General features: G+C 42.6%; 1 protein-coding gene across 11 annotated transcripts in view; it reads left to right on the top strand.

The window, feature by feature from the left end:
- The window catches only part of CNEP1R1 (CTD nuclear envelope phosphatase 1 regulatory subunit 1), a 42493-nt gene extending 18173 nt beyond the window's left edge, over nt 1-24320 (top strand). For 4 of the 11 annotated variants that reach the window (XR_010408139.1, XR_010408134.1, XM_064580995.1 and 1 more), the window contains one exon: nt 1563-6384. Coding sequence is in view for 5 of the 11 variants with exons in the window: in XM_064580992.1 (XP_064437062.1) it covers nt 1563-1586 (24 nt within the window). In the remaining 6 variants the exon portion in view is untranslated. The other 7 variants (XR_010408135.1, XM_064580990.1, XR_010408140.1 and 4 more) reach the window with 5 other exon arrangements.
- The last annotated feature ends 227 nt before the right edge of the window (nt 24321-24547 follow it).

Raw genomic sequence — 24547 nt, 5'->3', positions numbered from 1 at the left:
AATTCAGGAGCCATTAGAATGTGATGATTAAGAATGTAGATTCTTGGGGCGCTTGGGTGGCTCAGTCGGTGAAGTGTCAGTCTTTGGTTCAGGTCATGATCTCAGGGTCCTGGGATCAAGTTCCGCATTGGGCTCCCTGCTCAGCGGGGAGTCTGCTGCTCCTCCTCCGTCTGACCCTCCCTCCCCACTCGAGCCCTCTCTCAAATTAATAAAATCTTTTTTTTTTTAAGATTTTATTTATTTATTTGACAGAGACCCAGCGAGAGAGGGAACACAAGCAGGGGGGTGGGAGAGGGAGAAGCAGGCTTCCCGCTGAACAGGGAGCCCCATGCGGGGCTCAATCCCAGGACGCTGGCATCATGACCTGAGCCGAAGGCAGATGCCCAACGACTGAGCCACCCAGGCGCCCCTAATAAATAAAATCTTTTTTTTTTTTTAAGATTTTATTCATTTGACAGCGAGAGCAGGAACACAAGCAGGGGGAGTGGGAGAAGCAGGCTTCCTGCTGAGCAGGGAGCCCGATATGGGACTCGATCCCAGGACCCTGGGATCATGACCCGAGCCGAAGGCAGACGCCCAACGACTGAGCCACCCAGGCGCCCTAATAAATAAAATCTTAAAAAAAGACTGTTATTCCAGAATTTCTGGATTTGAATCTCAGATGTACTACTTGCTTGTTTTGTGACTTCAGGCAAATTATGTAACCTTAGTTTCCTCATTTATAAAATTGACATAATGCCAACCACCCAGGTTTATGTCAAGTACGCTACAGAGGCCGTACTCTGTAAATCTAGTTTAAATCCTAAAAGAAAACAACTCATTGTTGGAACTTCACCCAGTGTCAACATCTCAGTTGAGATAACCATGCGGAAATTCTGCTTATCTTTTGAATCAAGCAAACTCTTGAATAGTGAACTAAATACAAAGAGAAAGGATTTTTGGCCCCTAATGATTAAGAAACCTAAAACGGTTCTAGGTGTTTCCCATTTAAGCAGCCTCACTGAAAACATCAAGGCTTGTGACTCTCCGATTGTGCTGTTTTTTGAGGAGCTCTTTTCTCCTTTAGAACTGGACTCTTGATTGATGTTTTCTTTAAGTTGTGTTTTTTTTTTTTAAGGCTTTATTTATTTGAGAGAGAGAGTGAGTGAGCGAGAACACAAGCAGAGGGAGAGGGAGAAGCAGACTCCCCTCCTGAGCAGGGAGCCCGATGCGGAACTTGATCCCAGGACCCTGAGATCATGACCTGAGCCGAAGGCAGATGCTTAACCGACTGAGCCACCCAGGTGCCCCTAAGTTGTTTTTCTGTTTTGTTTTTTTAAGTAATCTCTATACTCCACATGGGGCTTGAACTAAAGCCCCCAAGATCAAGAGTCATGTGTTCTGGGGCGCCTGGGTGGCTCAGTCAAGTGTCTGCTTTTTGGCTTGGGTCATGATCTCGGGGTCCTGGGGTCAAGCCCCACATCGGGCTCCCTGCTCAGTGGGGAGTCTCCTCCCTCTGCCCTTCCCCCCCCGCAATGCATACCTGCACTCTCAAACATTAAAAAATAGTCATGTGTTTCCAGCTGAGCCAGCCGGGCGCCCCTTGATTGACATTTTATGGAGACTGGGCTAAGAATTGTTCTAGCTGAAGATGCTCTGCCCTCATTATCAGCAGCTCCCCTGTCATTTCCTCCTGCCAAGACCATAGAAACTCAAGTTTTATTCTTCCTTCAGACTACACTTTCTATATGCTTTTGCACTGAGTAAGTAGAATTTCTTTTACCCTCTAAAAATTGGGAGCGCATCTTGTCTGCATCATGAAACACATTTTAAAAACATGTTTTTAATGTATGATTAATTGCTATGCAAGTCTGATTGTGTGAGAGACAAAAATGAGAGTAAAAGGATGTCTTACCGGCAAGTATCATTTTTGCAGACTGCTTTTTATGTGCGTGGCAAGTGCTTTGCTGGGTATGAAGGTATGAAAAATGTGTGAGGTAGACTCTTTGCCCTCTCAGAACCAGTGGGGAATGCAGACCAATGATCCAGCAGTTACCATGTTTTTTAAATGCTATGCCAGGTAAGTGTAGATGCCCAGGGGAAGGGGGTCCAGCCTGCACTGGGCTCTCTAAAGAAGTTCTTTCCAAATGGATCTGAAGGGTCACTGGGGGCGCACACAGGCAGTTTTTGAATGTGGCTGGCAGCATGGAGTTGGAGAGGGGTTGTGGCGAGAGATGAGACTGGCAGCAAGTAGGAACCAGGGGTCGGGACTACTGCAAGGGCAGTGGGAAGCCACCGAGAGTTTTGAGTAGCGCGGTGACAACTGGGTTTGCATTTGATGATGATGACTACTGTGGACTGAAGGGACATGGCCTGGGAGCTGCTGCTACAGTCCAGGGGACACGTGTGGGCTCTTGAGCTAGAGTTCGGCAAGGGGGACCAGAGGAGTGAGAGCTTTTGGAAGTCACACGAGTGAGGCCCAGTGGGAGCCAGAGAGGGGTAGCACTTGAGCCTGAAGCCCATCACCCTTTCTCGTCCCATGTATCCTGTTACAGAAATAAAGGTTCTGTGATCATGCATTTTGGGAACATCCTCCTCTTGGAATTCCCCATGCTCCAAAGTTTATTAGAAGCTCCAAGAAGCCCTGCAGTAGAGAAACAGCTTCTGCCTGTTTCCCTCCCATTTTTTTTTTTTTTTTTAAGATTTTATTTATTTATTTGAGACAGAGAGAATGAGATACAGAGAGCATGAGAGGGAGGAGGGTCAGAGGGAGAAGCAGGCTCCTCGCCGAGCAGGGAGCCCGATGCGGGACTCGATCCCAGGACTCCAGGATCATGACCTGAGCCGAAGGCAGTCGCTTAACCAACTGAGCCACCCAGGCGCCCTGTTTCCCTGCCATTTTGTGACATAACTTAGCACTCACTGTGGATGCTTGGTTTCTCTTTACCAAGCTCCTGTTGAGTACTCTTGCTGGGTTTGGGAATAGCAGCCAAATCAGTCCAGCTTCTCCCACACAACCTAGAACACACCCTTGACTCCTTTGCATCTGGGAAGTGGCCATGCGGGGAGGCTGGAGAGCTGCGTTTCTGTTTCAGGGTGCTCAGTGGTGCTTGCTGGTGGTGGCCCCGGTTTCATCAGGCCAGTTGGATAGCATGAGTTTGGGCATTTTTTTTTTTCTAAGTTTAGTCTTAGACTGGTCTCTGTAGACCTCCCCCAAATTCTCTGAGTTACCCAGTGTCCTTTCAGTGATACGTTTTCTGTTTAACCAAAGTTGGCTTCTCCTACTTGCAACTAAGCCCCTGACCCACACAGAAGCAGTGTTCCAAGGAGCACGGTTTGAGGAGAGTTGATCTGTATAGAGGACTCAGGCACTGCTTCAAACCAAGCATGATGTCGTCTGCCAGGTTAGGGGACTTCAGGCCATGTGTAGTGGAAGAGCCCCAGCGGCGGGTTGACTGGTTTATAATCCTGGTTCATCCACTAGCCACTTAGGGGCCGGTGACTCATTGTCTCTGAACCTTGCTGTCCTCATTTGGGCCTATTCGTAGCTGTCTTGCAGAACTGTTGTAAGGACTAAATGAAATAATGTATGTAAGATATATAACTTCCTGGGTGTTTTTATTACAAACAGATTTTTATTTTAAGTCCCTATTCTGGCATATGTAGATCTTCAGTACCCAAGAGCCCCTGGCAAGATGCTCAGTGACTATCCGTTGAATGAATGAATCTTGATTTTGGTATTGAAATTGGGTTTGTGCATAATTACACTAAAAAATCACTTTCCTTACATAATTTGCCTATCTAGTTTTGGGAGAGGTTACTTTTTTTTTTAATGCTCTTTTTTAATTTTAATTTTTCTTAAAGATTTTATTTGTCAGAGAGAGAGAGAGAGCACAAGCAGGGGGAGTGGCAGAGGGAGAAGCAGGCTCCCTGCTGAGCGGGGACCCGAATGTGGGGCTCGATCCCAACACCCTGGGATCATGACCTGAGCTGAAAGCAGCTGCTTAACCAACTGAGCCACCCAGGTGCTCTGGAGGTTACTTTTTTAAAAAATATTTTTAACTATCTCTATACCCAACATGGGGCTTGAACTCAACCCCAAGATCAGGAGTTGCACACTCCACTGACTGAGCCAGCCAGGGACCCCTGGTTTTGGTTAAGGTTCTTAAGATAGAAGAGTAAAGGGATGCCTGGGTGGCTCAGTCGGTTAAGCATCTGCCTTCTGCTCAGGGCATGATCCTGGGTTCCTGGGATCGACTCTCACATTGGGCTCCCTGCTCAGTGGAGTCTGCTTCTCCCTTTCTCCCTCTGCTTTTCCCCCTGCTCGTGCTTGCACGAGCTCTCTCTCTCTCTCGTTCTCTCTCAAGTGGATAAATAAAATCTTTTTTTTTAAGTTTTTTTTTTTTTAATTTTTATTTATTTGACATAGAGTGAGAGCAGGAACACAAGCAGGGGGAGTGGGAGAGGGAGAAGCAGGCTTCCTGCAGAACAGGGAGCCTGATGTGGGGCTCGATCCCAGGACCCTGGGATCATGACCTGAGCCAAAGGCAGACGCTTAACGACTGAGCCACCCAGGCGTCCCATAAATAAAATCTAAAAAAAAAGACTGGGGCGCCTGTGTGGCTCAGATGGTTAGGTGTCGGGTCATGATCTCCAGGTTCTGGGATCGAGCCCCGTGTTGGGCTCCCAGCTCGGTGGGGAGTCTGCTTTTCCCTCTCTCTGCCTCTCCCCCTGCTTGTGCTCTCTCTGTCTCTCTCTCTCAAAAGAATAAATAAAAAATTAAAAAAAAAAAAGACTAAATGCTGAGATTTTCCTTTTTATTTTTTTTCCTAGAGAGGGAGTTGGAGAGGGGGAGAGAATCTTAAGCAAGATCTCACAACCCTGAGATCATGACCTGAGCCAAAATTAAGAGTGGGACACTTAACCGATGAGCCACCCAGTTGCCCCACCTTTTTTTTTTTTTAAAGTAATCGCTACACCCAACATGGATTCGAACTCATGATCCCAAATCAAGACTTGCATGTTCCACTGACTGAACCAACCAGGAGCCCCTAAGATTTGTCATTTAAATAACAGTAGAAGAACTAAAATAACTTAGTTTACTATAACTTCATTAACTCAAATGAGAAATATATCCTTGTTAGAAGTTGCTTTTTAAATTTTAAGTTATCAGGGCGCCTGGGTGGCTCAGTTGGTTAAGCTTCTGCCTTCAGCTCAGGTCGTGATCTCGGGGTTCTGGGATCAAGTCCTGCATAGGGCTCCCTGCTCAGTGGGGAGTCTGCTGCTCTCTCTACCCTTCTCCCCTGCTCGTGATCTCTCCCTCTCTCTCTCCTTCTCTCAAATAAATAAAATCTTTTTAAAAAATAAAGAAATTTTAAGTTATCTAAAATTATGCATCAGTATCATTAGACTTATTTTTTTCCCCTGCTCTCCCCTGAAAACCATCTTTTAAAAAACCAACAAATTGTTATTACGGAAAATTTTAAACACATGTAAGAGTAAAGAGAGCAGTATAATGAACACCCAGGTACCCATCACCTCACTTCAACAATTAGCATATACGTACCCAATCTCATCTACGCCCTATTTCTACTTCCTTTCTCACCCCCCACAAAAGATTATTTTAAAGTTAATCCCATGTATTTTATTTTCCACCTGTGAATCCAGTAAATTTCTCCAGAAGAGAAGGACATAACCACAATGCTGTATCATACCTAAAAAGTTAACAGTATTTCCACAACATAAAATATACAGCTCATACCTCCTCAGTTGTCTCATAAATACCTCTTTTACAGTTGGTTTGTTTGAATCAAGATTCAGATAAAGTGAACTTGAATAGCAACAGTTTGGAAAAACACAACGCGGGAGCTGGGGCTGGGTTTCTGAAATCACTATTTTAAAAATTTTTTTGTTTTTAATTCCAGGATGATTAAGATATAATGTTATATTAGTTTCAAGTGTACAATATTAGTGATTCAACAATCCCATACATTACTCAGTGCTCATCACAATAAGTGTACTCCTAATCCCCTTTATTTCACCCATCCCCCCCATCCCCCCCCATCTCTCCTCTGGCAACCACCAGTTTGTTCTCCATAGTTAAGTCTGTTTCCTGTTGTTGTTTTTTTTCTTTGTTTTGTTTCTTAAGTTCCACATGTGAGTGGAGTCATATGGTATTTGTCTTTCTCTGACCGACTTATTTTGCTCAGCATTATATTCTCTAGCTGCATCCATGTTGTTGCAAATAGCAAGATTTCATTCTTTTTATGGCTGAGTAATATTCCATTGTATATATATACTATTATCTTCTTTATCCGTTCATCAATTGATGGATACTTGGGCTGGCTGCTTCTGTAATTTGGCTATTGGTTTTATTATGCTACAGTAAACATAAGGGTCCATGTATTTCTTTGAATTAGTGTTTTTGTATTCTTTGGGTAAATACCCAGTAGGGTGATTGCTGTATTATAGGGTAGTTCTATTTTTAACTTTTTGAGTAACCTCCATACTGTTTTCCAGAGTGGCTGCACCAGTTTGCATTCCCAACAACCGTGCATGAGTGTTCCTTTTTCTGTACATCCTCACCAACACCTGTTGTTTCTTCTGTTTTTGATTTTAGCCATTCTGAGAGGTGTGAGGTGATGTCTCAATTGTAGGTTTGATTTGTATTTTCCTGATGATGAGTGATGTTGAGCATCTTTTCATGTGTCTGTTGGCCACCTGAATGTCTTGTTTGGAAAATGCCTGTTCATGTTTCCTGCCAATTTTTTAATTGGATTATTTGTTTTTTGGGTGTTTGTTTTTGTTTTTAAATATTTATTTATTTATTTATTTGAGAGAGAGAGAGAGAGAGCCAGCCTGAGGTGGGGGCAGAGGGAGAGAGAATCCTCAAGCATACTCAGCCCCACTGAGCACAGAGCCTGACGTGGGGCTCAGTCCTAGGACCCGGAAATCATGACCTGAGCCGAAATCAAGAGTTGGCTGCTTAACAAACTGAGCTACCCAGGTTTTTTGTTTTTTGCTTTTTGTTTTTAATTTTTATTTAAATTCTAGTTAACATACTGTGCAATATTGGTTTCAGGAGTAGAATTCAGTGATTCATCACTTACTTACAACACCCAGTACTCATCATAACAAGTGCCCTCCTTTTTTTTTTTTTTAAAGATTTCATTCATTTATTTGACAGAGAGAGAGACAGCGAGAGAGGGAACACAAGCAGGGGGAGTGGGAGAGGGAGAAGCAGGCCTCCCGCCGAGCAGAGAGCCTGATGCGGGGCTCGATCCCTGGACCCTGGGATCATGACCTGAGCCTAAGGCAGACCCTTAACGACTGAGCCACCCAGGCGCACCAACAAGTGCCCTCCTTAATGCCCATCACCCATCTCCCATGCCCCTCCCACCTCCTTCCATCAACCCTGTTTGTTCTCTGTCATTAAGAGTCTCTTATGGTTTGTTTCCTTCTCTCTCTCTCTCTCTCTCTCTCTTTTTTCCTCCTCCCATATGTTCATCTATTTTGTTTCTTAAATTCCATATATGAGTGAAATCATAGGGTTTTTGTCTTTCTCTGACTTATTTTGCTGAGCATAATACTGTCTAGCTCCATCCATGTCATTGCAAATGGTAAGATTTCATTCTTTTTGATGGCTGAATAATATTCCAATATATATATATATGCCACATCTTTATCCATTCATCATTCTATGAATATTTGGTCTCTTTCCATGGTTTGGCTATTTTTGATACTGCTGCTATAAACATTAGGGTGCACCTACCCCTTGAATCTATATTTTTGTGTCCTTTGGGTAAATAAAAGTACATTTGCTGGATCATAAGGTAGTTCTATTTTTAACTTTTTGAGGAACCTCCATACTGTTTTCCAGAGTAGCTGCACCAGCTTGCATTCCCACCAGAGTGTAAGAGGGTTCCCCTTTCTCCACATCCTCGCCAACATCTGTTGTTTCTTGTGTTGTTAATTTTAGCCATTCTGACTGGTGTGAGGTGGTATCTCCTCCTGGTTTTGATTTGTATTTCCCTGATGATGAGAGATGTTGAGCATCTTTTCATGTGTCTGTTAGCCATCTGGATGTCTTCTTTGGAAAAGTGTCTGTTCACGTCTTCTGCCCATTTCTTTACTGGATTATTTGTTTTTGGGGTGAGTTTGGTAAGTTATTTATAGATTTTGGATACTAACTCTTTATGAGATATGTCATTTGCAAATATCTTCTCCCATTCCATAGTCTGCCTTTTAGTTTTATTGTTTGTTTCCTTCACTGTGCAGAAGCTTTTTATCTTGATGAAGACCCAATAGTTCATTTCTGCTTTTGTTTCCCTTGCCTCTGGTGATGTGTCTAGCAAGAAGTTGCTATAGCCCAGGTCAAAGAGGTTGCCGTCTGTGTTCTCCTCTAGGATTTTGATGCTTTCTTGTCTCACATTTAGGTCTTTCATCCCTTTTGAATTTATTTTTGTATATGGGGTAAGAAAGTGGTCCAGTTTCATTTTTTCTGTGTGTTCCTGTCCAGTTTTCCCAGCACCATTTATTGAACAGACTGTCCTTTTTTTTCCATTGGATATTCTTTCCTGATTTGTCGAAGATTAGTTGGCCATAGAGTTGAGGGTCCATTTCTGGGCTCTCTATTCTGTTCCATTGATCTATGTGTCTGTTTTTGTGCCAGTACCATGCTGTCTTGATGACGACAGCTTTGTAATAGAGCTTGAAATCTGGAATCATAATGCCTCCAGCCTTGCTTTTCATTTTCAGAATTTCTCTGGCTATTCAGAGTAATTGTGGTTCCATACAAATTTTAGGATTGTTTGTTCTAGCTCTGTGAAAAATGCTGGTGGTATTTTGATAGGGAAGGCATTAAATATGTAGATTGCTTTGGGTAGTATAGACATTTTAACAATGTATATTCTTCTAATCCATGAGCATGGAATGCTTTTCCATTTCTTTGTGTCTTCCTCAATTTCTTTCATAAGTGTTCTATAGTTTTCAGAGTACAGATCTTTTACCTCTTTGGTTAGGTTTATTCATAGGTATCTTATTTTTGGTGCAATTGCAAATGGAATCAATTCCTTGATTTCTTTTTCTGCTGCTTCATTATTGGTGTAAGAAATGCAACAGATTTCTGTATGTTAATTTTATATCCTGCGACTTTGCTGAATTTATGTATTCATTTTAGCAATTTTTTGGTGGAGTCTCTCGGGTTCTACATAGAATATCATGTCATCTGCAAATAGTGAAAGTTTGACTTCTTCCTTGATGATATGGTTGCCATTTATTTCTTTTTGTTGTCTGATTGCTGAGGCTAAGACTCCCCATACTATGTTAAATAGTAATGGGGAGAGTGGGACATCCCTGTCTTGTTCTCAGTTTTTCCCCATTGAGGATCATATTTGCTGCGGGTCTCTCGTATATGGCCTTTATGATGTTTATGTTCATGATGTTCTATCTATCCCTACTTTGTTGAGGGTTTTAATCAAGAAAGGATGCTGTATTTTGGCAAATGCTTTTTCTGCATCTATTGAGAGGATCATATGGTTCTTATCCCTTTTTTTATTAATGTGGTATATCATATTGATTGATTGTGAATATTGAACCACTCCTGCAGCCCAGGAATAATTCCCACTTGATGGTGGTGAATAATTCTTTCCTTGTACTGTTGGGTTCAGTTTGCTAGTATCTTGTTGAAAATTTTTGCATTCATCTTCATCGGGGATATTGGCCTGGAGTTCTCCTTTTAGTGGAGTCTTTGTCCGGTTTTGGAATCAAAGTAATGCTGGCCTCGTAGGAGGAGTTTGGAAGTTCTCCTTCCATTTCTATTTTTTGGAACAGTTTGAGAAGAATAGATGTTAACTCTTCTTTAAATGTCTGGTAGAATTCCGCGGGGAAGCCATCTGGCCCTGAACTTTGGTTTGTTGGGAGATTTTTGATTACTGATTCAATTTCTTTGCTGGTTATGGGTCTGTTCAAATTTTCTATTTCTTCCTGTTTCATTTTTGGTAGTTTGTATTTTTCTAGGAATTTGTCCATTTCTTCCAGATTGCCCAGTTTGTTGGTATATAATTTTTCATAATATTCTCATATAATTGTTGTATTTCTGTGGTATTGGTTGTGATCTCTTCTCTTTCATTCGTGACTGTATTTATTTGGGTCCTTTCTCTTTTCTTCTTGATACGTCTGGCTAGGGGTTTATCAATTTTATTAATTCTTTCAGAGAACCAGTTCCTAGTTTCGTTGATCTATCCTACTGTTTTGTTTCTTTGTTGTTTTTTGTTTGTTTCTATATTGTTTATTTTTGTTCTAATCTTTATTATTTCCCTTCTTCTGCTGGCTTTAGGCTTTATTTGCTATTCCTTTTCTAACTCTTTTAGGTGTAAGGTTATGTTGTATATTTGAGACTTTTCTTGCTCCTTGAGGTAGGCCTATATTGTAATACACTTAACCTCTTAGGACCGCCTTTACTGCATCCCAAAGGTTTTGGACTGTCATGTTTTCTTTTCATTTGCTTCTGTGTACTTTTTAATTTCCTGGTTGACCCATTCATTCTTTAGTAGGATATTCTTTAACCTCCATGTATTTGTGATCTTTCCAAATTTTTTTCTTGTGGTTGACTTAGTTTCATAGTGTTGTGGCCTCAGAATATTCCTGGTATGATCTCAATCTTTTTGTACTTGTCAAGGGCTGATTTGTGACCCAGTATGTGATCTATCCTGGAGAATGTTCCATGTGCACTCGAGAAGAATGAGTATTCTGTTGCTTTAGGATGGAATGCTCAGTATATATCTGTGAAGTCCATCTGGTCCAGTGTGTCATTCAAAGCCATTGTTTCCTTGTTGATTTTCCACTTAAATGATCTGTCCATTGCTGTAAGTGTGGTGTTAAAGTGCCGTACTGTTATTTTATTATTATCAATGAGTTTCTTTATGTTTGTTATTAATTGATTTATATATTTGATTGTGCCCAAGTTTGGGACATAAATATTTTCAATTGTTAGACCTTCTTGATGGATAGACCCCTTGATTATGATGTAATGCCCTTCTTCATCTCTTGTTACAGTCTTTGGTAGAAAATCTGGTTTGTCTAATATAAGTATGGCTACTCCAGCATGATAAATGGTTCTTCATCCCCTCACTTTCAATCTGCAGGTGTCTTTAGGTCTAAAATGAGTGTCTTGTAGGCAGCATATAGATGGGTCTTGTTTTTATATCCATTCTGATATTGGGTGTTTATTTGTGTAAGTTCTTTATATACTTTGGATACTAATCCTTTATTGGAAATGTCATTAGCAGATATCTTCTCCCATTCAGTAGGTTGTCCTTTAATTTTGTTGATTGTTTCCTTCACTGTGCAGAAGCTTTTTATTTTGATATAGTCTCAGTAGTTTGTCTGTTTGTTTTTGCTTTTATTTCCATTGCCGCAAGAGACATATCTAGAAAAAATGTTTCTATGGCCAGTATCAGAAGAATTATTTCCTGTGCTCTCTTTTAGGATTTTTATGGTTTCAGGTTTCACATTTAGGTCCTTACTCCATTTTGATTTATTTTGCATATGGTGTAAGAAAGTGGTCCAGTTTCCTTCTTTTGCATGTTGTTGTCCAAATTTACCAACAGCATTTGTTGAAGAGACTGTCTTTCCACCATTGTATATTCTTACCTCTTTTTTTTTTTTAAGATTTTATTTACTTGGGGGCGTCTGGGTGGCTCAGTCAGTTGGGCGTCTGCCTTCGGCTCAGATCGTAATTCCAGGGTCCTGGGATCAAGCCCCACATCGGGCTCCCTGCTCAGCGGGAAGCCTGCTTCTCCCTCTCCCACTCCCCCTGCTTGTGTTCCCTCTCTCACTGTCTATCTCTCTGTCAAATAAATAAATAAAAGCTTTAAAAAAAAAGATTTTATTTATTTATTTGTCAGAGAGAGAGAGCACAAGCAGGGGGAACTGCAGGCAAAAGGAGAAGTGGGCTCCCTGCTGAGCAAGAAGCCCAATTTGGGACTCGATCCCAGAACCCTGGGATCATGACCCAAGCCGAAGGCAGACGCCCAACTGACTGAGCCACCCAGGCGTCCCTATTCTTACTTCTTTTGTTGAAGATTAATTGACCATATAATTGTGGGTTGGTTTCTGGGATTTCTGTCCTGTTCCATTGATGTATGTGTCTATTTTTGTGCCAGTACCATACTGTTTTGATCATTCTAGCTCTGTAATATAACTTGAAGTCTGGAATTTTGCTACCTCCAGCTGTGTTTTTCAGTGAAATCACTGTGTATAAATTATATCTGATTACATTTGTAAACCTAACTTATGCTTATAGAACGCTTTTCCCATTAATTATAAAGAGTGACTGCTGCCACGAGCTTTCATTGTAAACAGCATTATCATAATGACCACCACTACCGTCTTTTCATGTACTAGGAACCACATAGGAAAAGGGGAGTCCAACACAAAAGCCCCAGTGAAAGTCCAGCTGGACTGCTGTGCAGCATCCTTAGAGAACTCCCAGTCCAGATAAGGGCCAGAGGATAGGGAGGAAGATCCCAGGGAAGAAACTTGAATTGATACATTTGAACATATGGGCAATATTCTTTTTTTTTTTTTTTTTTTTTTTTTTTTTTTTTTTTTTTTTAAATATTTTATTTATTTATTCATTAGAGACAGAGAGAGAGAGGCAGAGGGAGAAGCAGGCTCCCAAGGAGCAGGGAGCCCGATGCGGGACTCGATCCCAGGACCCTGAGATCATGACCTGAGCCGAAGGCAGACGCCTAACCATCTGAGCCACCCAGGCGCCCCTTTTTTTTTTTTTTTTTAAAGATTTTATTTATTCATTTGACAGAGATAGACACAGCGAGAGAGGGAACACAAGCAGGGGGAGTGGGAGAGGGAGAAGCAGGCCTCCCGCAGAGCGAGGAGCCCGATGTAGGGCTCGATCCCAGGACTCTGAGATCATGACCTGAGCCGAAGGCAGACGCTTAACGACTGAGCCACCCAGGCGCCCCGGCAATATTCTTGATAGACAAAGATGTTGGTAATTTGGAAAAAAATAATGACAGACTGAGGGAAACCAGGATGATGGGGGGAAAAAGGCAATTATTAACTCCACAAAAAATGAAGGATTGTACAAGAAAGAACCTGTGGATTTTTTGGGGTTTTTTTGTTTGTTTGTTTGTTTGTTTTATGGAACACTTAGGTGTTTTATTTTATTTATTTATTTATTTAATTTTTTAAATTTTATTTTATTATGTTGTGTTAGTCACCATACAATACATCATTAGTTTTTTTTTTTTTTTTTTTTTTTTGAGAGAGAGAGCACATGAGAGGGGGGAGGGTCAGAAGGAGAAGCAGACTCCCCGCCGAGCAGGGAGCCCGATGCGGGACTCGATCCGGGGACTCCAGGATCATGACCTGAGCCGAAGGCAGTCGCCTAACCAACTGAGCCACCCAGGCGCCCCATCATTAGTTTTTGATGTAGTGATCCACAATTCACCCAGTGCTCCATGCAGTACATGTCCTCTTTAATACCCATCACCAGGCTAACCCATCCCCTCACCCCCCTCCCCTCTAGAACCCTCAGTTTGTTTCTCAGAGTCCATAGTTTCTCAATGTTCATCTCTCCCTCCGATTTCCCCCCCTTCATTTATCCCTTCCTTCTCCTAATGTCCTCCATGCTATTCCTTATGTTCCACAAATAAGTGAAACCATATGATAATTGACTTTCTCTGCTTGACTTCTTTCACTTAGCATAATCTCCTCCTGTGGTTTTAGTGTATTTCCTAGTTCAGTAGTGTGCAGTGTTTGCATTGTCCTAGCACTTTACACAGCGACTGTTGATTTAATCAAGAATTGTGGGAGGAGCGCCTGGGTGATTCAGTCAGTTGAGTGTCCACTCTTGGCTTCAGCTCAGGTCATGATCTCAGGGTTGTGGGAGCCCCGTGTCTGGCTCTGTGCTCAGCCTGGAGTCTGCTTGTCCCTTTCCCTCCCCTTCCCCTCCTTGCACTCTCTTTCTCTCTCTCTAAAAGAATAAACAAAGTCTTCAAAAAAAAAATACATTAAAAAAAGAGTTGTGGGACAGTTTTGTTGGATAAGGGAGAAATAGGGAGGAGGTATAGGAGAGCTACATCCTTACCTATTGGGGCAAGAAGTCAAGAAATAATGTATATACTGACAAATTAGAAAGCATATTAGCTATCATTTGGGAATATGAAGATAATAATAGTAGAAACAGGTAGAAAGGTTGAGGGTGTTTGCTTCTTCGAGAGGGCTTGGGGTTGGGAAGAAGTAAAGCAGGGACTGCTGTTCTTTTATGACTTTTCAAATCATGTATGCACATGAAATACTTCCTTTCAGTGAGGTAGCTAAATAAATATGAGTTTCCTAGATGGAGTAGTTCATTTTACAAGCGGAAAAACAGGTATAGGGACCCTTTTGCCTAATTTGGGAACCCTTGTTCTGCTCTTAGTCTTTTTCCATGTTTCTCCTTTACCTGGTGTTTCCCATTAAAACTTTGATTTCCTCAATTTACTAGCTCTTCAATAAATACCAGCAATTTCAGTAGGAGACAGGGGCGTCTGGCTGGCTCATTCAGTGGAGCATGTGACTCTTGATTTGGGGTCGTGAGTTCAAGACCCATGTTGGGTGCAGAGATTACTTTTTTTTTTTAAAGATATTTATTTATTTATTTATTTGAGACAGAGAGAATGAGAGAGACAGAGAGCACACGAGAGGGGGGAGGGTCAGAGGGAGAAGTAGGCTCCCTGCCGAGCAGGGAGCCCAATGTGGGACTGGATCCAGGGACTCCAGGATCATGACCTGAGCCGAAGGCAGTCGCTTAACCAACTGAGCCACCCAGGCGCCCGAGATTACTTTCAAGAAAAAAAAAACCAGGAGGAGACAATATACTGCAGTTACTACGAGCCAACTCAAGTTTGACTGTGGAGGGTCAATCTCCTCTTTGTCATTTAAAATCATGTGCTCTTATGCAAGTAACTTCTCTGTGCCTCAGTTCTCTTGTCTCTAATGTGGGGATATCAACATCCCATGAGCTTGTTGGTGGGTTAAATAGCTTATACACACAAAGCTCTTGGAGCAGTGTCCATAGCAGTGGCTCAATAAATACTGTCAATAAGGGGCGCCTGGGTGGCTCAGTCGGTTAGGCATCTGCTTTCGGCTCAGGTCATGATCCCAGAGTCCTGGGATCGAGCCCCACATCAGGCTCCCTGCTTAGCGGGGAGTCTGCTTCTCCCTCTCCCTCTGCCTGCCACTCCTCCTGCTTGTGCTCTCTTTCTCTCTGACAAATAAATGAAAAAAATCTTAAAAAAGAAATCTTCAAAAAAATTTAAATACATACATACATACATACTGTCAATGGGACTCTCACTCTCCAAATAGGGAATGGAACCCATTACAATCACCAGTGAATCTAGGGAAATGATCAAAACAGGGATAAATTCTATAGGCTTTTTAAAAAAATAAACTATATTAAGGTTAATTTACAGATAATAATTCTCTTATTATTATAAAATACAGTTTTAGCTACATAGTTTGATAAATTTTTTTTTTTTTAAGATTTTACTTATTTATTTGAGAGAGAGAATGAGAGAGAGCACATGAGAGGGGGAAGGGCCAGAGGGAGAAGCAGACTCCCTGCTGAGCAGGGAGCCCGATGCGGGACTCGATCCTGGGACTCCAGGATCATGACCCGAGCCGAAGGCAGTCACTTAACCAACTGAGCCACCCAGGCGCCCTTGATAAATTTTGATAAATGTAACACCCATGTAACAATCACCACGAACAAGATACAGAACATTTCCATCACTCCCAAGGGGTCCCTTGTACCACTTCCCAGTCAATTCCTATCCCCAGCCCCTGGCCCTGGGCAACTACTGTCTGGCTTCTATCACTGTGGTTTCTAGAGTTTTCTCTATAGTTTCACTATAAATGAAATTATAGTATAATCATACAGTACAATACTGTCGTGTCTTCTTTTGCTCCACGTTTTTGAGATTTTATGTATGTTAGTATGTGTACCTATAATTCGTTCCCTTTTTGTTCCTTTTTTGTTTCTTCATTTAACTTTTTTTTTAACTTTTTTTTAAACACTCAGTGAGCAGATAATCTAGGATTTTTTTTTTTTAAGATTTTATTTATTTATTTGTCAGAGAGAGAGAGTACAAGTAGAAGGAACGGCAGGCAGAGGGAGAAGCAGGCTCCCCGCCGAGCAAGCAGCCTGATCAGGACTGGATCCCAGGACCCCGGCATCACAGCCCGAGCCGAAGGCAGACACCCAAGCGTCCCTTAACTGGTGTTTTTTTTTAAAGATTTTATTTATTTATTTGAGAGAGAGTGCAATCGGGCAGGTGGTGAGCAGAGGGGAAAAAGAGGGGGAGGTGGAGACGGGGAAGAATCTCAAGCCGACTCTTCACTGAGCACAGAGTGTCACACGGGGCTCAATCCCACAACCCTGAGAGCATGACCTGAACTGAAACCAAGAGTTGGATGCTTAACCAACTGAGCCACCCAGGCGCCCCTCTTCATTTACCTGTGATGGACATTTTAGTTGTTTCCAGTTTGGGACTATTATGAATATTCATGTGCAAGCTGCTATGAATATTCATGTGTAAGTCTTTGTGGGTATATTAACTTTTCTTGGGACTACCTTGGGGTGGAATGGCTGGATTATGAACTGAGTGCTTGACAAGAACCTGCCAAACTCTTTTTCTAAAATGGCTGCCATGGTGTTTTTTTGTTTTGTTTTTTAAGATTTTATTTTTAAGTAATCTATACACCCAACATGGGGCTCGAACTCACAACCCTGAGATCAAGAGTGGCATGCTCCTCCCCCTGAGCCAGCCAGGCACCCCTGTGGCTGCCCCATTTTACATTCCCCCCAGCACTGTTTGAGAGTTCCAGTTGCCATACACCTACTGAAATGGCTAAAATGAGAAATACTGAAAATACTGGTTTGGGCAAAGATATAGATAGAACAACTGGTTTTGTTGACTTTTTGGGTAAATAATATGCCCTTAAGATGTTTCTCAGCATTTGGGGACAGGATTGCCTGTTTTGATCATAGCCATTTAAGGTTTATCCCTTTCCAGAGGTTGGGTGGGTTAGATGGGATTTAGGGCAATCTGTATTAGGATTAAATCTCACCAAGTAGAAGTGACTTTTTTTTTTTTTTTTAAGATTTTATTTATTTATTTGACAGAGAGAGAGATAGCGAGAGCAGGAACACAAGCAGTGGGAGAGGGAGAGCAGGCTTCCTGCCGAGCAGGGAGCCCGATGTGGGGCTTGATCCCAGGACCCTGGGATCATGACCTGAGCAGAAGGCAGACGCCTAACGACTGAGTCACCCAGGTGCCCCAGAAGTGACTTGTTTTAACCTAGGTATTTTTCACGGTGTTTTTATTTGTTTTGTCTTGTTTTGTTTTGAGCCAAACAGCCAACAAGGCAGGCAATAGATTTCAGGGACAAAGATGTAAATATCCTAGAACACAAAATTGATTTGGCTCATTTCAGGCAATGACTACTAGATATTAGCATTCTTTAAAAAAAAAAAAAAATCCCGTACTTAAAAAAAAGAAAAAAATGTTTTTTAAGATTTTGTTTGTTTATTAGACAGAGAGAGCGAGCGAGAGCGCACAAGCATCCGGCTCCCTGCTTGGCTGGAAGCCCGCTTCTCCCTCTCCCACTCCCTCTGCTTGTGTTCCCTCTCTCACTGTGTCTCTCTTTGTCAAATAAATAAATAAATAAAATCTTTAAAAAAAAAAGAAAAGAAATGTGTGATCGTTGATGGTTGTTTTTTTTTAAACCAAAGTGATATTAGGTTAAAATAAATAAAACGAACCCTCCCTTTCCAACCAGCTACAGAAAGAGCACACAAATAGTCATTTCCGGGAAATGGGCACTCGCTTTGTGGGGTGCATGGAGTCATGGAGGTGACTGGTGGGGCTGCTGAGCCAGTTTCTGGGGACTTGGTGTCAGTGGCACATGCTGCCAGCCGTGTCTTATGGCAACGATCCTGATACGGAGATGGATTGGGCCAGGGAAGCAATGAAGCCTGCGGAGACAGCTACAAGCTGGTTTCGTCAGTTGACCCACACAGTTCCTGAAACTCACCAAAGCAGATGACCAAATCTATTCTGAGTTTTGGGACAATTTTGAGAAACTCAGGCCTGATGTGTTTGTTGGACTCAGAAGAGCTCAAATCCGAATCAGCTAAAAAGAAGTGGAGGTCATTCTGCTTCAAGTTTGACCGGATTGTAGAATACTTCAGCTACGATCCTTTGCTGCGACTGGATTGGTTGCAGGGCTACACTGAGGAGAACACCATCTTTGCCCCCGGGATAAAATTTTTTTGCCATTGAAATTGCTTGGAGGGGCACCTGGGTGGCTCAGTCGGTTAAGCGTCTGCCTTTGGCTCAGGTCATGATCCAGGGTCCTGGGATCGAGTCCCGCATCGGGCTCCCTGCTCAGCGGGAAGCCTGCTTCTCCCTCTCCCACTCCCCCTGCTTGTGTTCTCTCTCTCGCTATCTCTCTCTCTGTCAAATAAATAAATAAAATCTTAAAAAAAAAAAAAAGCTTAAAAAAAAAAAAGAAATCGCTTGGAACCGGGAAGGCTATCACAAAGCAGTTTACACCAGTGTTCATGATAAAGAAGAGGAAGAAGGCAACCATGGCAGAAAGAAAGGAGCTGACCATAGAAGAGCAGAAAGAAAAGGAGACACAGAGAAAAAGTCGAAAACCTGGGGCGCCTGGGGTGTCTCAGTCGGTTAAGCATTAAGCGTCTGCCTTCGGCTCAGGTCATGATCCCAGGGTCCTGGGATCGAGCCCCGCATCGGGCTCCCCGCTCAGTGGGGAGCCTGCTTCTCACTCTCCCTTTGCCTGCAGCTCCCTGTGCTTGTGCTCTCTCTCTCTCTCTGTCAAATAAATAAAGAAAATCTTTGAAAAAAAGAAGTGGAAAACCAACCAAGGAAAAGAAAAGAAAAGAAGCCAACAAAGAAATGAACAAAAGTCGTGAAACAGCTATGTAAGGTAGACAAGAAATAGCACTCTAGAAGCAGTGGCTCAGCTGAGTCTCCGGATACCATGATGCTACTTGCAATGACCCCTGTGGTTAAGTATATGTCCTCATGCAACGGAAGACCTGCAGAAGGGACATCTTTCCAGCCTCCTCATCAAGAGCTACTGTGCTTGTTCTCTTGTACACACTGGCTTAAAGACTATTAGTGGGGTTGACTCTTTCTTGGTTCTCACCACTGGTCAACTGGAAAATTTTATAAGTAAATTTCTTTTGGTTCCGAAAAAAAGTAAAAAAAATAAAAGGAGTATTGAAATCCTGTAGTAATCGTTGGATGACCCAAAGCCAGCCTTGACATGCCCAATTAAAACCAGATAGGAAGGTACCAGCTCTTCACTGAAGAGCCAGAAGAACTACCTTGACAGACAGGGTTTGCTGAGACCTGAGCAAGAAGAGTAAGAAACTACCAATAGGGAGGCAATGCTGCCCACCTGGGAGCAAAGGAAATACTCTGCAATATTAAATGGGCCTATTTCGAAAAAAAAAAAATTTTTTTTAAAGATTTTATTTATTTATTTGAGAGAGAGAGAATGAGAGAGAGCAAGCACATGAGAGGGGGGAGGGTCAGAGGGAGAAGCAGACTCCCTGCCGAGCAGGGAGCCCGATGCGGGACTCGATCCAGGGACTCCAGGATCATGACCTGAGCCGAAGGCAGTCGCTTAACCAACTGAGCCACCCAGGCGCCTGAAAAAAAATTTTTTAAGTGGATAGTTTTATGAGTTCTACAAATGTAAGATGATTTTGCTACATGAAACTCTTGTGCTGCAAATAACCTGCAAACAACATCCAACAATATCTAGATGAATGACTCTGACATTATGAACAAAATATCAACTGCTGGGGCGCCTGGGTGGCTCAGTCGTTGGGCGTCTGCCTTCGGCTCGGGTCATGATCCCAGGGTCCTGGGATCGAGCCCTGCGTTGGGCTCCCTACTCGGCGGGAAGCCTGTTTCTCCCTCTCCCTCTCCCCCTGCTTGTGATCCTGCTCTCACTTGTCTCTCTCTGTCAAAAAAAAAAAAAAATCAACTGCTGATCCAGACCCTAAAGCTGTGGCAGGAGTCCTAAATCTTACAGCAGAGTCTTCCGGGCATCAAGGGCGGACATTGACAAGTGATAGGGGAGTGTGAGGGTAACAGGAAACGGGGGCCACACCGAGGAGGGAAGAATTATACTGTATTTCTTTAAAACTTTTTTTCATGGCTTAAAAAATAATGCAAATACTATCTGCTCATTCTAGAAACCTCCCCCCCAAATAAAACAGGCCAATAATCAGATTTTTAAAAATTCTCCTTTAATTCCACCCAGAGGCCAACACAGTTAACACTTTCATATGTATACTTTTTTTGTTTGTTTTTAAGATTTTATTTAGTTATTTGTCAGAGAAAGAGAGAGAGCACAAGCAGGGGGAGGGGCAGAGGGAAAGCAGGCTCCCCACTGAGCAGGGAGCCCAATGTGGGACTTGATCCCAGGACCCCAGGATCGTGACATGAGCCGAAGGCAGACACTTAACCGACTGAGCCACCCAGGTGTCCTGATATGTATACTCTCATAGATATTTCCTCTGTGTTTTTCCAAAAATGGGATTATATTATATATGCTGCTTTGTGACCTGCCTCTTCACTTCATAGTACCTGGTGAACAACTTCCTTACCCTATGAATAAACAAAGGATGATGGGCAACAAGTTAAAAAATTGACTCGGATAAACATAGTAGGTATGTGCCAGTTCCTTAATGAAGGAGCCAGGAGAATGGTAAAGCTGGTTTATTTATTTATTTTTTTAAAAGATTTTGTTCATTCATTTGACAGAGAGAGACACAGCGAGAGAGGGAACACAAGCAGGGGGAGTGGGAGAGGGAGAAGCAGGCCTCCTGCGGAGCAGGGAGCCCGATGCGGGGCTGGAGCCCAGGACCCTGGGATCATGCCCTGAGCCGAAGGCAGATGCTTAACGACTGAGCCACCCAGGCGCCCCAGTAAAAACGGTTTAAAGGAGAAACAGAAATGTATATAGTCAGTGAGGAAACATTTGCTTAACTAAGATTCCTAGATTAGATATCAAATTGGTGATGTTCTCCAAGGCAATGGAATTGTATCCTTTGAGGTTATATTTTCTACTGGACAGAAATAATTTGTATCTTGAATGGACAAAATTATTTGCAACTTATTAATCTATAATTCAATATCAAATGTTGAAGAGGCCAGGCCCATAAGTAAGCAGTCCACTCAACAAAAGTACATTTCTTGGTACAATTTTTTTTTTAAGATTTTTTTTTTTAAAGATTTTATTTATTTATTTGACAGAGAGAGAGACAGCGAGAGAGGGAACAGAGGAGGGGGAGCGGGAGAGGGAGAAGCAGGCTTCCCGCTGAGCAGGGAGCCCGATGTGGGGCTCGATCTCAGGACCCCGGGATCATGACCTGAGCTGAAGGCGGACGCTTGACTGACTGAGCCACCCAGGTGCCCTGATCAGAGTGTTTTCTTCAGGAAGATTACCTTACAAAATATGCAGGGAGAGAAACAGGAATCTGTGAGAACAGCTAGCTCCTATTTAAAATATATGGGACCAATAATTGATTATAAGCATTTTTATTGTCTCAAGGAAAGAGGTTCTACGCAGTCTAATTCAAAAACTCCCTCTCAACAAAGATAATTTGTAGGAAAAAGGGATGGTTGGATAATCATTGCTTGACTGGATTTTTTTTTTTTTAAGATTTTATTTATTTACTTGACAGCGAGAGAGGGAACACAAGCAGAGGAAGCGGGAGCGGGAGAAGTAGGCTTCCTGCCAAACTGGGAGCCCAATGCGGGGCTTGATCCGAGGATCCCAGGATCATGACCTGAGCCGAAGGCAGACGCTTAATGACTGAGCCACCCAGGCACCTTTGCTTGACTGGATTTTTAAAAAGTGACTGGTTACAGATTATTAGACTAGTTAAAGGTCACCGGGCTCTTCCTAAAACTGCTATCTTTCTGGTTCCCAGAGGGGATCTTAAGTTCATTGAGTAAAGTTTATCATTCATTTTAACAGAAATGTTCATTTCTCCCAGGAAAGAGTAACTAATGAAAACAGATCACAGAGTTCTCCCCTAACTAAGGTTTTGGACCATTTTTTCTTGCTCATCCCCACAGTGAGAGAAACAGCAGGAATCTTTTTTTTTTTTTTTTTTTACTCTCCTCCTGTTCTGTCTGGGTGTCATGCCCTACTCTTTCCTGACTATGTGGTCTCTATTCATTCAAGAAATTGCATACGCCTGGGCGCCTCAGTTGGTTGGGCGACTGCCTTTGGCTCCGGTCATGATCCTGGAGTCCTGGGATTGAGCCCCGCATTGGACTCCCCACTCGGCGCGGAGTCTGCTTCTCCCTCTGACCCTCCCCCCTCTCATGCTCTGTCTCATTATTTCTCTCTCAAGTGAATAAATAAAATCTAAAAAAAAAAAAAAGAAATTGCATATGCCTATTCTGTGCCAGATAGGCCTTGTTGGGCCAGTGTTGGGAGTACGGTGATCCGTGTAGATAGGCAGTCTTGTCCTCACAGGGTTTAGTGAGCAGTTGGAGAGACTGTGTGGATATGTCTGAGTATTATACACAAATAAAGTTAAGGGGCACCTGGATGGCGCACGCAGTCAGCTGAGCATCAGACTCTTGGTTTCAGCTCAGGTCAAGATCTCAGGGTCGGGGAGCCTGCTTCTCCCTCTGCCTCTGTCCCTCCCCCTGCTCATACTGTCTCTCTGTCTCTCTCAAATAAATAAATAGAATCTTAAAAAAAAAGACTCTCTCTACCTCTCCCTCTGCCCCCCGCCCCACGCACTCTCTCAACTAAATCAATCTTAAAAAAAATTAAATTGTTAACTAATTTGGAGCTGTGCTTTGAAGCAAAGGAACAAGATAAGTGCAGTCTCAAGGGAGCTCTGTCTCAGACTTTGAAATCAGAGGAGCTACCTATGAAAAAATGACACTTGCATTCACCAGGACAGGGATGGGGACTGAGCCTTTTCAAGGTCCTTAGGCAGAAGAGATCTCAACCCTATGGAGGGTGGCTAAGGGCCAGAGTGTAGGAGGTAATGTGAGATGAAGGTGGAATCTGGCCTTGCTACTTCCTGCTACCTGGTAAGATTTTGATCTTCATTCTAAGAGAAAGGGGAACCACTGAAACGTGTTTTTTTTTTGTTGTTTTTTTTTTTAAGATTTTATTTATTTATTTGACACACAGAGAGAAAGCACAAGTGGGCAGAGAGACAGGCAGAGAGAGAGGCAGAAGCAGGCTCTCCACTGAGCAGGGAGCCCGACGCGGGACTCGATCCCGGGACTCCAGGATCATGACCTGAGCCGAAGGCAGTCGCTTAACCAACTGAGCCACCCAGGCGCCCCGACCACTGAAACGTTTTAATCGAGGGAGTGAATATGAGAAGGATGGAAAAAAATCACTCTAGCTACTCTTATGTATAGGCAGAGTAGAAAAAGAAAGACCAGAAGCCCCTGTGGTCAAGGCAAGAGAAGACAGTAGCTCGGACTGGGGAGGTGGCAGGACAAAATTGGCCAAATAGACAGAAGTAGGAAGTAAAATCTACCAATATGCATTTGGAGCTCCAAGTTTTCCTTGTACTTACAGTGGTCTTTGATAGGCCAGAAATTTTGTACAAGCTTAGCTACACCTCTGTGACTGTTTTCCAAAATATGCTGTAGTAATTAACGTTATTTACCTTACTAGACAGTCCACTCTTTGAGGAGGGGGTTGCCACAGGGTAGAACTTTTCTCCCATACAATATTGACCTGAAAGCTATGCATTTTGGGGGTGCTCAATATGTACATGTTTAATTGTAAAGACTACAGAAGATCTTCCTGTATAATTCCTTCTTTCTTAGTGCTATACTACAATTATTCAACTAGAATTATTCATATAATTATATGTTTAAGACATCTCTCTCTAAACTGTAAATCCCCTAAGGACAAAGACAAAGGAGAGGGACCAAATCTGTTTTGGTTATTGCTTTATTCCATTGCTCAGCACTGTGTCCGGTGCTCAATAAATACTTGTCAAAGAATCATTTTGCTGTTAATGTATGCAATATTTATAGTGTGCCAGTGAATGTTCTTAGCACCTTAAACACACTTAACACATTTAATCCTTATACCAACTCCATTAGGGATATATTATTGGTGTTCCCATTTTTACAAATGAGGAAACCAAGGCAGGAAGATTAACTTAGGGAGTCCATCTTATCAAACACTGATGTACATTTGGGCACTGGGGTGACTCAGTCGGTTGGCCACTGACTCTTGGTTTGGGTTGGGTCCTGATCTCCAGTAGTGAGATCCAGCCCCCTGTGGTTAGAGCAGAGTCTGCTTGAGACTCTCCCTCTCCCTCTGCCCCTTCCCCCCCCCCAAAAAATAGATGTACATTCATTCTAAAATATTAACTGGGTTTTTGACTATGACAGGAGCTGTGCTAGGCCCTAGGGACACAAAAAAATCGTGATTAATAATTTTGAGCACCTACAAATTA

This window comes from Mirounga angustirostris, unplaced genomic scaffold (assembly GCF_029215605.1).
Source record: "Mirounga angustirostris isolate CCGP_5_RB_7025 unplaced genomic scaffold, mMirAng1.0.hap1 SCAF_16, whole genome shotgun sequence".
NCBI lineage: Eukaryota > Metazoa > Chordata > Mammalia > Carnivora > Phocidae > Mirounga > Mirounga angustirostris.
The sequence above is the reverse complement of the archived record's forward strand: the minus strand, read 5'-3'. Positions and strand labels throughout refer to the sequence as shown.